Below are 15,164 nucleotides of genomic sequence, written 5' to 3' on the forward strand. Positions count from 1 at the left end.
CACATATGGATGTCACAGACTTGTCTTTAAGTTTCTAAAATAAATAAATAAATCAAAAGAGAAAAAAGGAGGTCCAAGGCACTCTTCTTCAAAAATATAAAAAGCCTTTATTTAACTGGCTAATTCATAATAGAACGTTTTAAAAACATGAGGAGAAGCAACCCACGCGTAGCGGCACAAGCAGCCTTCTTCAGGGTGTGAATAAATAAATCAATCCCACTGTCAAACTAAAATAAAAAGGTTTTTGATGCAAAACATGTTTCACTTTTTACCTGTCTTGTCCCTAAGCAATGACTTAATAATGTTTATACTCAGTCATTAGTGTGCACAATACAAGGGAAATGATTGCCAGATAGCATAATGATAATAATATCAGTTGTAATAAACCTACATCCTCCTCGGTCTTGATTTCTTTTTCTGTCATTACTCCTGCAAGCTTCATATCTACAATAACCTAACAGAGGTGTGGGCTTTTACTGCAGATTGCGAAAGTGTTGCAAGTGGGATGTAATAGCCTAACAGCTATTGCCTCCCACTGGTCCCTGTTTATACACAGAGCTGAGTACTAACTAGTTACATTTACTCAATTATGTTTACTTGAGTAACTTCTTGACAAAAATGTTTTAGTTTTACTGCACTGTACTTATTAATGTTACATGAGTAATATTATTAGGTATCGCTACTCTTGGCTCAGTAAACACTCTGGCTGCTGTACCCTCTGTCAGTAACTTCACCGAATAAAGAACAGACTTGTTTTAATGAAAAAGACATCATTGAGACAGATTAACAGTTGATGTTGAAGTGAGACTTCTTGTTTGTACACAAGCTTTGTTGTTTTAATGTTATTTTCTATTTGCTGAAATTATTGAGCCATTTAGAGGTCGATTAAACGCACAGTAAACTGTAGATATTGTCATTGGAAGTACTTTGCACTAACATACATTATATACATTAACCGCTGAAAGTGGTGATTTCATAAGTTTTATGTTGAAATAAAATGATTTAGAAAAGTGTTACTTCTGCCTAAATTTGTTTTTGTACGTCTTTTATTTTTTTAATTTAGTTTCTTTAAGTACCACAATTTGTAAATTACTGTATTCAGACACTTGATTACATAATTGTTTTAAATATTAAATTAGATGTTAGGATTAGCTACTTAGTACTTAGTACCGAATACGTTTTTACTCTTACATCAGTAATTTCTTGATTGGCTACTTTTTACTTTTACTTGAATAAAAATGTGTTGAAATAGTGCTACTCTTACTCGAGTACTATTTCTGGCTACTCGACCCACCACTAATTATACGGATGCTGTGGACATGGATATATAATAAACCTAATTTCGTGAAATTGGCGGCCCTTATAAGCAGCCGCAGCAGCACATTTCTAATAGATGCTGGTGGTTTTTGATCTGACTTTCTTCCTTTTACATGCTGCAATCCAAGATGGCAGCATGTCTAGTGTCTCTAACATGTCTGTGCATTGCCTGTTTTTGGTTTTCTCAAAATGTGAAGCTGTTTTTTATGTGCTTGGACTTTTTTTTTTGTCTATATATTTTTTATGCTGCAGTCTTGGCCAGGTCACTCTTGGAAAAGAGGTTTAAATCTCAATTAGGTTTTTTTTCTAGTTAAATAAAGGATGATTCTCTCAAGCGTACTAGAGCTAAACATGAGCTTGTCACATTTAATTTGCCATTGTGCAACCTGGTTGATTCAAATATTGTTGGCCCTGAAAGATAAATTTACTTTAGGGTAGTACTGGGCATTTTCTCTCAAGAAAACGTTTTTTTTCCATCAGCTGTTAAATTCTGTTTTTGAGGGTTCCGTGCTTGGTTGTTATATTTCAACAAAAATATTAAGGTAGTAGTATAATAAGATAATTGTATATTTGCCATCTTCATCCTCAAAGTAACTTTTACTTGAAGTAAAAATGTAATGAGGTACTTTTTACCTTTACTTGAGCAACCTTTTACACTGGTAACTTTACTTTTCAAATAAAATTGTTTCAAAGTAACTGTATTTTTACATGAGTAGGGGAGACGGGGGCTAGTTGTCACACGGATAAGTTGTCACATTGCAATTATCTTCTCCATCAGAGGGTGCAACCAAAAAATGGAATACTAGTTGTCTTCCTTTGCATGGTCAGGTCTCACAGACAGAGTGAGAAGAGGACAAGACATTGTAAGTTGAGATGAGCACCAATTGACCATTTCCCACTACCCAAAGTAAAAAATATTAACTCTATATTTTTTTAAATAATAAAAATTCTAGCAGTTATACATATGGACTTGTTAAAGTAGATATTAAGGCATCCAGTCATACCTCAGTCATTGTTCTGATTAAGCCTAACATTAAGATAGAGCTAGCATTAGCAAACATGGTCATTTGGGGCAACTTGTCACATGTAACTTACCCCAAAATTATAATTTTCAAAAATAATTTAAATCAATACATCCTGCTAAAAAGTGTACATTATTTTTACAGAAAAAATAGCGATTTAAAAGAGAGGACAAAGTGAGACGATGGTCAGGAGTTCTAAAAGAAAAACAGAGCATGGCCGTGCAGCACCTGACGTGATGCTGAGGGCAGTCAGGCAGGTGACCATCGGTCACAAGTCGAACAGGAGTACAGCGAAGGACTTTAATGTCAATTACCGTACTTTGGGGTGATACTGTAAAACATTCACACCAGCGGAAATTCAGGGTCAGACAGCTATCAATCAATATTTCATAATATTTCATTTTATTTAATGTTATTTCATATGATGCATCCTCAACTCAGATGAGGAGCCTGACTGGTGAGATTTTCTTTTGTTCTTTTGTTTGTATTCGAAGTTTAAGTGTCAGTTTCATAATGCATGTTGCATATTATTTCATGTTATTTCATAAGTACTAAAAGTGAGTTATTGTCATTTATTCACTTAACATTAAAAAATAACAACAAAATTCATTTTGCCCTTATTTTATTGGTTGCAAAACCCCGTGTGACATCTTACCCCATGTAGTGTGACAACTCATCCCTTGGAGGGGCAACTTGTCACATGGTGACAATCTCCATTAGATCGCTTATAACTCTGCACAGGAATAAGATATGAAATATACCCGAATACAAAATATATACCTGAGACTTTGGTCTTTCATCTGGTACATATGCTTTTTTTATATATGGTGTTTTGATTCCAATATTTATTTATGAGTGTAAAAAGTGTGACAACTAGCCCCGGTCTCCCCTACCTACATTATCTTGGTAATATTTCCACCTCTGCATGCGTATTGAAAAGCTCATTGTGATGAAGGTGCAACAACACGTCTTTTCGCCTGGTAAATTTCAATTTGTTAAAAAAGTAAGGAGCGAATGATCTTCATCATCACTATACATTCTAAAACTAAGCAAAAATCAGCTAAATGTGCTTTAAAATACAGAAAGTTAAATCTGGGACGTGTCTTCCGGTTCTGTCAAAGCTGCTGGTTAAAACTACTGCCAAAACATCCTAAACGCACACAACTCCGACATTGAATTAGCAGAAAGTTTCAGGTCTAAGTGGAAGACATTGTGTTTGTGTGCGGGGTTTTTTTTTTTTTTATCCCCGACTCAATTATCCTCACACTCTAGCCTGTTTTCCATCACGCTGACACTATGCGCCTGACCTGTGAATGTGTGATAAATGACAAAGGGCCAGAAGCAAAGCCTGCCCTTGCACCAACTCACTGGCGCTGCAGGACTAAACTCATTAAATATCAGCCAAAAGAAGAAAAAAAGAGATGACTTCTGATGTCTGATAGCCGGATCAATCAGGCTGCTCACAGGCACCAACACCTCATCACCAACGCCACCCTGGTTGAGATCAATGATGTCCGCACGGCCCCGACTTCAATAATCAGCAGAGTACAGCGTGGGAGTAAAGCCACAGAGGGGGTTGGGGTTGGGGGGGTGAACGAAAGTCAGCTGCCGACATGGTGTCTGGGGCAGAAAATGTCATTATAGCGTCAGATCTGTCAGTGCTCCTCTTGGCATACTTATTAGGACATGGGAACACGCTGACCGTTTGCTGCCACCATGTGACAGCTCCAACCCCTCACGCAAGTCAATAAAGCATCTCATGGACTCTTGAAAGATTGTGTTGTTATCGTGGCTGAATTGATTCATTTCACCACAGTGTTTCTGAGGCCGCAGAAAAAAAAAGTGGGTTGATTTAGTGTGAAAGTTAAATATGTTTTTTTTTTAATTGGAAGTGATTAGAAAGTGTTTGTTTCTCTCTCTCTCTCTCTCTCTCTCTCTCTCTCTCTCTCGCCCTAGTCCATTTTTGGGGTTTGAGAAGAGTGATCAATCACACTTATTTTCATTTTGCAGCACTAGATTACCGCCTGATGGGCTTGTTAATGTTGTGACAGTTAAAATGTGCCTGTGGGATCAACACAGTTGGTGACAAAGCCCAACCTCAGCAGGGCAACGCTGCCGAACACAGCACTGGTATTTGTGCTCGTGTTTTTTTTTTTTTTTCTCCCTGTTTTGGTTTCAAACCAGCTTACACAACAGATGGTGGGGAGAAGTCATGGCCTTCTTGTGGTGATACAGCTTGTTCATCATGTGCAAGCCTAAAAAAAAAAAGTTCACCCAAGATTTCAATCAGCAGATCCTTCGAAAGATAGAAGGGTTTTTGTGAATCCACAAACATAGTTTTGGGTTGTTGTTTTTTTTTAAAACCACAAACTGGTAAAATATTTTACAGTGCTCTTATTCATAAAAATAATTTGAACTTTACACTCACACAAAAAAAATCCTCTTTTTTTTAAAAAAGGGATATCTCTTGAACTGTGCTACTGTTAAAAGGTGATTAATATCCTACCTGCAGTAAATAAAATGTATTGGTCCCAGAGGCTAAAGCTAACTGCCTAGTTTAACGAGGGTAGGGCTGAGACCAAAGCGGACGTCTTTTCCCTTAAAACAACTCCATTGCAGAAAAAAAAAAAAAAGGCACAGTGGTTTTAAGCAAAATACTGTTTTACGAAGCCTTAAATCATTTTCGCATCTGCTTTAGGGTGTGATGGCTTTTACTGAAATGTGGTTCAGTGGGGAAATCCCCGACACTTTTATAGGAGTTGACGGATTCACGCACGTGCGTCGGGACAGACACGTAAACTCTGGCAAATCACGAGGAGGAGGCGTTTGCTCGTCCGTCAGAGACAGATGTGGTGTAGCAACACCACATCCTGCTCCTGGTTGTGACCCTGAGACCTTATCGCCTTCCTCCAGGATTCACAGATTTGTAGGTGCTGGATTCATTCGACCCAGTGGGCATGCTATTAGAGATTTCTGTCCATCCTTATCTCCAGGACAAACCTGATGCTAAAATGCTTATACTCTGATTTTATTTTTTTATTTACCATCACAGCTTGAATAAATCTTTGCCTGATTTTTATCAGTGTGTTCAGAGTAACACCAGGAATGATGAGACTCTGGGTAGGTGTTACGGTAACATTAAAGACGCTAATATACAGCCAGAGCCAGACCTCCACTGGGCATTTCAGACCATAATATTATCCAGCTGCTTGCCACCTAATAAATAAGCCTTTAAATCAACCAAACCCGAGGTTCACTCAGTTAAAATGGGTTCTGCTGGTAAAGCTGAGGAGCTGTAACGGTGTTTCCTGCGTACAGACCGGGACGATTTCTCCCAGGGTGCAGATATCAACATTGCTGCAGAAAAAAAATGCCATCTAACATTTCTTTTTGCATGGATTCAACCGTCTCTCAGAAGAAACGCCCTAACAATGAGCCTTACATTAGACAGGAAATACAGGAATTCAATGAAGAGTCATTGGGACACGGCAGGAGTCAAGACTCTCAACCACCTGATTGGAGCGGCTCGGCTTGATCAGAGTGGACCTGTCCACATCAAACGGCAGGAAGATGTGGGATTTTATCCCCAGCATGACCAACGTGGACCCATAAAGGATACCTTCGTCTGCTTTTAACAGCATCACCAGAGCGGACTCTGTCAACAGGGTTTTTCAATCATTGCCCACCAATGATGGCACAGGACCTGCTGGGATGTCGGCTTTTCTTTTAAAGACAGTTTCTGGGGGACTCAGACTGCAACAGCTCCACTGAAACTCATTCAGTTCCTGAGCTTTGGAGAAGATCTGCTGTTATTCCACTTCTTGGGAAAGTTTGTCCCCCAGGTAAACAATGATTTTAGATGGACAAGTGATGCCATTTTAACCATTGTGCACCTGGTTTTAAAACATCTGGAAAGTCCCTTTGCATATGCAAAACTGTTTTTTTAGCTCTGTTTTTTTATTAAATTCAGCTACACATCTGTCTAAAAAAACAGATAAAGCTGAATGTGAACCCAGTTTATTAAGCGGTGTCAGCCTTTACTGTCTTTTAGGCTTTTTAATTCAAACTTTAGACTGGTGACCATGTCAGCTCCCAGCCAAATAGAAACAATGTGAAATGTTTTTTTCCGTTCTACTCAGTCTACTAATGATAAATTCTACCTTAAAGAGCCCCCGGTGAGCAGCAGTGGAGCGTGTGAGCCGGTGTGACGCTCGCCATCTTCGTATTAACCCAGAAAAGACAGTGGAGATGGTGGTGGATCCCAGTTCAGTGGAGGGATCTCCTCCCGGTGGCTTTGAGACAAATTGAAGGCGTGGCATTGCTTGCTGTTATCAGTTAAACTTATTAACGAACACAGAGCTCAAGATGGACATGTCTGGAAGCATGTAACGCTACCTATATAACTGTTTCCTCATTAACCTGTTGGATCCTTCAATAATGTGTTCAGAGGTTAGAGGAACATGTGTTCCTTTTAGTGGCTGCTTGTGCTCCTTCAGTTTGTTTTCTAATCAGGAGAATAGGGCAATATTTTAAGCTAACTTTTTATTGTCTCTTTTTAACTTAGATTTGTTTTTTTCACTGAAACCTTGTTAGCAAGGAGCTTTTGAGTGATTTTTTAAAAAAATAATTTCTTTAAATTATGTACATATCTTTGTGATCTTGTGGATGAGGGAAATGTGGCCGTGCAGTGTGCAAACTTTTCCAAAGGGAAACAAATAATGTGATTTTGACTCACAGGAAGAGGAGGAAGGAGGTAATGAGCCACCACTTACCTTCCTGCGTGAAACGCATATTGAAAACGGGACCGGTTAGGAGTATCCAGTCAAAATATTGTGCAGTAAAACTGTGTAAAAAGCACTCATGGTACAGTGGCTAATGTGAAACCTATTTTATTGATTTCCCAATTTTATTTGGCTAAGCTATCCTAGTCAGCAACAACAACGTCCATAGATGGAATAAATAAATAACCATTCTGATATGGGCCGTTGTTGGCCTTCATCATTGGTCAGTGTCTGACTCGGAGTCTGTGTCTAACTCAAATGAGCAGGGCTTGAAAAGTCCGATAAGGCTGCCAGCTTTCGCCAGTCCCCTCCTGGTACACAACTTAGACGTGGTATCAACGCCTCGCATTTCAGAGCGTAGAAAACTGATGTTTAAATTGCTTTTGACACCTAATTTTATACGCTTTGCAGTGTTTTTAATCATTCATATTTGGCTGGGCGATTAATAACGCATTTCTGTTTTGTGACAAACTCAGAACACACATTTATTGCTACTTTACATGGACAGTAATCTGCCTGAGTTTCTATTGGTAGTTACTGTGACCAAAAACACTAGTTGTTTTTTTTTCAGTTTTCTGTGTAAATAATCGTGTTTGTGCCAGGCTAATGATAGGCTTTAAGGTTCATTACGCTCAAATGAGAGATCTCTGAAAGCGACGTTAAAACAGAAGTCGGCTTTGTCTTGGCCTAGCCATCAGCTTCCACCTCAAAAACTAGATGAGATGAAAACATACACTTGCCAGTTCACTAGGAACACCGACTCGTTAACACAGTGAATCAGCCAATCGCGCGACAACCCAACGCATTCAGGCATTTAGACTTCAGAACGCTTCAAATCATGGATGTGCAGCCGACAAATCTGCAGCTACTGTGAAATGACAATATAGACCAAAATCATAGCGGTTTCCAACACTGCTATAAAGAATTAAAGCTGGCTATAAAAGCGGAAAGTTAAATCTAATACAATGTGTACCTACTAAAGAGGCCTGTGATAAAGAAGGTCATAATAAAATATTTTATTGTCCCACAGAGGGAAAATTCAGATGCATCTGCAGCAAGTAAGGGGAAAAAAAGCCCACAACAGAACAAAAATACTGTAGTTATAAAAAAAAATGGCATACTTGATTAAATGAAATGTGAGTAGGGTGACCCAAAAGTGTTCAAGCTGTGCATTTATAACTGCGCATAAAAAGCAGCAACAGACTACAACAACAACAAACAAAAAAAAGGGAGGGGGGTGCAAAAACTGAGCCAAAAATGTGATTGCATTTAATGTTTGGGTTGCAAGTATGTTTAGGAAGCAAACCGTTTTCAACCTGGAAAAGGACAAATACACCTGTAACCAGAAGAAGATGCTACAACAATTATCCAATGCAGGTAAGATATGAACTGCTTCCTTTTGACCAAACCTCACTAAACAACTGGGTTTAACTTTAACTCAACTTTGTGTAAAATGAGAATCAAAAGAACATGACAAATAATCGTTTTCCACACAACACCTCAGATGTCGGTGAACTTTAATGACACCACGAGAAAGAAAACGTGCAAACAATTAAAGCCTTAAACTGGAAGTTTATTTAAGGAACTCAATAAACTCTACATTAATTACACCAACATCAACATCTCCACTACAAATAATTAACTTACGTAAAAAGAAAAACTTCTAATATGTGTTTTATAAAAATCACCTCACTACAATGGACAAAATCAGCGACGACAAAACACTGTTGAGACTGAAAAGAGAAGAATGAGGTCATTTCAACGAGACATCAGGATAACTTTGTTCCAAGATACAGAAGGAAACCTTTAACGTTTTCGGGCGTGGACTGAAAATTAAGGACAGAGTAATCAGCCGTTTTCTTGATTCAAATTGATGAAATAAAAAAAAAAATAAAAAAACATGTGCAGATGAATTCAGGCATAACTCTTGCCGAGGAAGGACTCAGAGTCCTGAGCCGAAAAGCATCTGAGGACAAAGTGTTTCAAAAACAAAAACTCTCCTCAGTCAACAAAAGGAACCATTTTGTGTGGGGGAACAAAATTATGCCTGCTGGGGCCTCGCAACAGAATTGCACCCTGCGGTCTCCGCACCCCCGCGTCAAGTAAAATACACGACTTCCTGCTATAACCCCGGGGTTAAATTCGGAGCCGAGCCAGATCCCCCTTCCTCCCCCCCCCTCCCCTCCGACGACTTGTCTGGTCCGTAGATGGTGCAGCGTTGAGTGTTGATGCCCGCGGGAGACAGGACTGTGGCTCCCCGCCCGCAGTCCGTCCGTTTCCGCCGGCCTCGGGGGCTGATAAGGGCGTGCCTTAATCGTGTTTGCCCTTGCTTTTAGGCGCGCCTTCGTTCCAGGCGACGTAAACAAACAGGGCCAAGACAACGTGCACGGCCAGCACCGCCACGATGGCTGCGTAGAAGTAGCTGTCGGAGCTCGACATCTTCATGGAACCTGAGAGGAGGACAAACGTTTATTATTTTCAGAAAAACTAAAAATATGATTTTTATTTTTTTTGTCTTTAAAATTCCTGAACAGCAAACGTTATTCTGAAGATGTGTGTGAGGAAAAAAAAACCTGCACATTTTGCATAGGGGCTGATGTGGAGCCCAGAGGTGCAAAACCAACAGATTCTAACAAGTGTGGTGGGAAGTTGGTAAATAAAAGTTGCGCCTGTTCCTCACTTCTGTTTGTTCAATGAGAATTTTAAATGTTCCTTGCAACTGCTGCTCGGCAACATGTCTACACCCTGAACACGCGGATGTTTTGGATAAAGGCCTGTAGCTCTGCCTTGGGGGGGTCAGCTTGGTTCCAATAGTTCCCTCTGAATAATTCTGATTTTTGCATTAAATTTGGAACTTTAAAAACATTTTCTGAGGCGTAAACAACCCATTCAGGAAAAACACCCCCCGCCCCCCCCAATACTTTCATCTGCTTTTACAAAGGCGCCCTTATGACGACATTAGGACTAAACGAACATTTTGTCAAAATAAAGTCTCTGCAGGGGATTTTAGGCGTCTGGCATGTATTGCACAAAGTTACATGGTATGCTAAAAATAAATGCAGTCACATGCAGTACAATCAAATCAATCATCTTCAAATGGAAAAACGCATGGTACCACAACAAACCCGCCAAGAGAGGGTCGCCCACCAGAACTCACAGACGGGGCAAAGACAGCATTAATCAGAGAGGCAGAGCTCAAAAGCAGAGACTGGAGGACCACAATAAGCCGTACCTTTCATAGAGCTGGGCTTTATGGAGGAGTAGTCAGAAAAAAAGCCATTACTTAGTGTTTACAATAAGAAGGCAGGTTTTGAGTTTGCAAGTTTTCGAGAGAGAGATGGATGTTGCTAAAGCCAGGAATATTCTGGACCAAAACCTGTCGTTCTGCCTGGGATTTGAGACCGGGACGGACGTTTTATATTCCAGCGGGACAACAAGCTGGAGCATCCTGCTAACAGTGGGTTAACAGTGACGCACACGGAAGTTTTCTTTTATTTCGCCCCCTTCGTTATTTGCTTCACATTAATCAAAGTCGCATGTTCTGTAAATGAAACGGTGCAAACTGCTAAACAATTTTAATTCCAGGATAGTGAAAGAATACAAGATCAAATATGCCAAGGGGTGTGAATACTTTTGCAAAGCACTGTAATGAGATCATTCTCATAACAGTCTGTCCTGCAAATAACATGCTGTACATGTCCTCTGCACTGGTAAGATGCTCAAAAAAATGTAGCACACTCTTTTTAATCAGAGTATAATCTCTACAGAGTTGGGAGTAAAGGTGTTATTTTTTTCAGGAGTAATCAAACTAATTACTTTTCTCGTTTCGGTGCCGCCGTTACGTTACTTTCAATATATCGCGCTCCCTTGCAGTAATTTGGTTATTTTTTAAACTTTATAAGTAACACTGAGTTTCAGTCAGTTAATCTTCTAGATTACTGATCTGGTTCATTTAGTGGAGGAGGTTGGTGATCAGTATCGGCTGTTCTGGTGTTACTAAAGGAGCAACAACGAAACAACCCCACAAACAGGAATGGTTTTGCAGGTGGAGGCCACAGACATTTTTCCCTCCTCGTTTTTATATTTTAGTTTTTGAATGCTTTATAGTAGTTTTTCACTAGACCAGGATCAGCATCACTACTGCTACCATAAAGTGATACCTGGAGCCTGCAGAGGTTGCTTATGCAGTCCAGCTCCACCGGGGTAATGCATCAATATGAGCCATTGCCAGAAGGTTTGCTGTGTCTCCCAGCACGGTCTCAAGTGCATGGAGGAGATTCCAGGAGACAGGTAGTTACTCTAGGAGAGCTGAACAGGACTGTTGGAGGCGTTTAATCCATCAGCAGGACCATTATCTCCTCCTATGTGCAAGGAGGAACAGGATGGGTGCTGCTAGATCCGTACAAAGTGACCCCCCCCCCAGTGGGCCACTGGTGTAAACGTCACTGACCAAACCATTAGAAACAGACTTTCTGAGAGTGGCCTGAGGGTCTTGCATCTTTCTTTAGGCCCAGTGCTCACTGCCCAACACCATGGAGCTGCCAGAGAACACCAGAGTTAGCAGGTTTGGCACTGGCGCCCTGTTTGTTTCACAGATGACAGCAGGTTCACTCTGAGCTCATGGGACAGATATGGAAAGGTCTGGAGAAGCTGGCAGCTGAATGTTCTGCTGCCAGCGACATCGTTTGATATGAAAGGTTTGGTGGTGGCTCAGTGTTGGATCAGGGTCTCAGACCTGTACAGGATAAATAATGGCACCCTGACTGCTAATTAGGCATCAGGATGAAATCGCTAGACCGGCTGTTAGACCATTCGCTGTTGCAGTGGGTCCTGGGTTCCTCCTGGTGCTTGACAATGAATTCATTTTCGATTTTATTTGTCATTGCAACACACACTCCAGTAAAATTCATACTCAGGACTTAACCTTTCCCTTAGGGAGCAGTGGGCTGCCACTGTGCGGCGCCCACGGAGCAGTCTGGAGTTGAGGGTGTTGCTCAGGGACCTAGTGTGGTAGTCAGATATGGGAGGAGATACCCCAGGACACCATCGGGTGTCGCGTAAAGACCATGCCCTGGGATTGTCAGCATGTGGGGGCCATAAAAACCACTGAATATCGTTTTAAATTGCTGTTAAATTGGACTAACATGTTGGTTCGTTTTTTCCAGGTTTACTTTGTCTGTGACTTTGAATTAAGCCCTCCACATCAGAATGGATATCCAACTGAGATCTGATGTGATTTGAAGGCGTTCCTTTAATTTATTTGACCTAACGGTTATTTGCCCTCATCTTGCCCATTTTATGTACAGATAATTTTAATTTCCCATGTTGTTGTTTTAGTTGGCAGCCACTGGATTATACAATCGATACATTTGACAAAATATAATTCCTGGTAAACAGAATCCAACTCACCCCGACTGACATGGCAGCAGGACATTGCCGTTGTGTTTGTATGCATCTTTAATTGTTTGAAAAGATCAACGTGGCATATTCAGGAATCTAAAAGAACTGTATGAACCAGACTTGTGGAGGTCTACAGCTATCTTGAAAGAATTCAAAATTTGTTTGAATAGCTTCTACAATCTAAACCAACCCAGTAACTTTTATGTTGTATCCATTCACAATCTCCTCTCATTTTATCTGTGGGCTTTAAATATCTTAACCATAAGATGTCCGGGTGACTCCTGATGGCTCGTGTGGATCCGTCACATCGGTATCCTCAAATGTTGAGGCAGAACCTAGATCTCGACATCCCTCACATGCACTTCGAACCATTTATAAGCAGTACTTGATGTCTACAGTACTTTATTTCCTTTATCTTGGGAAAGCTACTGCTATATCACAGCAGCAGAGGAGATTAACTCTGCAACAATATGTATTCATCAAAGGTAGCAAAATGTGGATTTGTGGAATAACCCTTATAGAGCATCATAGAGGAAAGGACAGCCTGTGGATGTCTCGTCATTTTCATCCAAATGTGTGAATAAGATGCACCCAGTTGGGTGACGATCAGAAGATCTTTACCCTCAAAGACGTAAGCCTTGGTTGCGAAGTACAATCCGATGGGCAGCGTCACCATGAGGATGGTGAAGAACAGCAGGGTCTTCAGGGCAGAGACCAGGGAGCCTTCATTTCTGCAGGAGCAAAGGTTCACATTACAAACCGAAACAAACCCAGCGGGGCTCCGGTCTGAGAGCCCCGAACCGATGTAGCAGCAGTGGGCTGTGCTGCGACACATCAGACAGGGAGCTCTGCTACGCACATACACCCCCTGCTGCCTGTTTGCTAACAATTACAGAATCCAGGAGTGTTAATTTACCCTCTGTAATACGGTGGAGGTCCGGCAGACGAGTCTGACGATGCTCGGACAGAGCCGTCCATCTCTGCTTCGATACGAGGCGAGAAAAAAAAGGTGAAAACCGGAATTAATTCAAGCTCTTTCTCGGTGTTTGACTCGTGTTGTTGTGAATCCCTTTCTTCCGGTATTAGTCACGAGACCGTGACGTTGCGAAGGTTCGTCACCGACAAGTCTCGCGAGGACAAACTCCCCCCCCCTGTTCTTGTCCTGAAGTCAAGAGGCTGTGTTCTGTGTTCTGTGAGCGCAAATTGATGACAGTGGCCTGCGGTGCCGCACAGTTCCCAGAATGAGAAGAGCGCATCTAATATGTTCTGACATTTTCTGTTAAATTTCACCCAGAGAAACTTCCTGTATACTTTATATTAAGAGGTGGGAGAAGGAAGCTATTCATTCTTTCCCCAAATGGAAAATCAGGCAACAACATAAATCATCTTGAAATAAAAAAAACAGGACATGCATCTATCTATCTATCTATCTATCTATCTATCTATCTATCTATCTATCTATCTATCTATCTATCTATCTATCTATCTATCTATCTATCTATCTATCTATCTATCTATCTATATATATATATATATATATATATATATATATATATATATATATATATATATATATATATATATATATATATATATACCCAAAATGGGAAGAGACATTACAAAAAATAACTTTTAATTTCAAAGACATATTTTATTTTCACAAATTTTCAAAGTAATACAAGATTGTAAATATGCATGGAACTAGGCCAGTCATTTCAGTTATTTCTGAGAGCAAATTCAAATAAATTAAAATAAAATTGCAAGAAACGTGGTTGCCACCCTTACCCTATAGTTCAAATTATTTTGTCAAAATAAAAAAAATTCTGCTGGAAAAATACAGATTTGATTTATGTTTATTCTGCTAAAATAAAATAAAACGTTATCACTCTCAAAGACATTGTATTCATTTTGTGAAAACATGATCAAATATTCAACAGATATGAAAATTATGTTGTAGTTCTGCAATAAGATATTCTTACTTAATTTTCTTTAGTGCACTAAACGTTTCATATTATGTTATGTTATGGCTTTATATTTTTCTTTCTGGCATGGCGGTGCTATGCTTCTGTAAACCATCAACTAACAGTCCTTTAATTTAGAAGATGACCATTTTGTCTCATTCTCCAGGTGTTTGGGTTTTAGTTTTATTTTGTTTTTATGTTTCTTGTTGTTTATGTTCATTTTAGAGTTGCCATATTAATTTATGCTTTTCTGTTTAGTTTCTTAGTTCATTCCTGTATAATGTTCCCTGTGTATTCTTGTTTGTTATTGGTACTTCTCCCTTAATTAAGTGTTTCCTTGTGTTTCAGCTCCTCTGTGTTAATTAGTCTCCATCCCTTGACTCTCCCTACTTACCTTCTGGCTCAGCTGCTCCATATTGTCTCATCATTAACACACAATTACATTTTTCAATTCAGCATCCTGCTCCAGAGATTCTGTTTGCGTCTTGGTTCAGCACCCAAACCACAAACTCTAACACATATATTGTCATTTGTTAAGCAGCTTGCATGTCCCAAGCGAAAGAGGCTGAAGTAGTGTCAAACACTTTTTTTTTCAATAATTTAAAAACAAGTTTACAAAGTGATTCAGTATTTAAGCAAATTTTTGCAGATTACTTCTTATCATTGTTTAAACAAGAAAAAAT

The 15,164-nt window shown here is 39.9% G+C and overlaps 1 protein-coding gene across 1 annotated transcript; it reads right to left on the minus strand.

Annotated features, from left to right (window-relative positions):
• Window positions 1-8,601: 8,601 nt before the first annotated feature.
• Window positions 8,602-13,603, minus strand: vma21 (vacuolar ATPase assembly factor VMA21). Its single transcript, XM_036127436.1, has 3 exons — window positions 13,437-13,603; window positions 13,142-13,251; window positions 8,602-9,570 (listed from the first exon to the last, which is right to left on the minus strand). Exons 1-3 carry the CDS (start codon window positions 13,496-13,498, stop codon window positions 9,431-9,433), a joined length of 312 nt encoding a protein of 103 aa, XP_035983329.1. The 5' UTR covers window positions 13,499-13,603; the 3' UTR covers window positions 8,602-9,430.
• Between the last annotated feature and the right edge of the window lie 1,561 nt (window positions 13,604-15,164).

The sequence above is a fragment of the Fundulus heteroclitus genome, chromosome 23, assembly GCF_011125445.2.
Source record: "Fundulus heteroclitus isolate FHET01 chromosome 23, MU-UCD_Fhet_4.1, whole genome shotgun sequence".
In the NCBI taxonomy this organism is placed as follows: Eukaryota; Metazoa; Chordata; class Actinopteri; order Cyprinodontiformes; family Fundulidae; genus Fundulus; species Fundulus heteroclitus.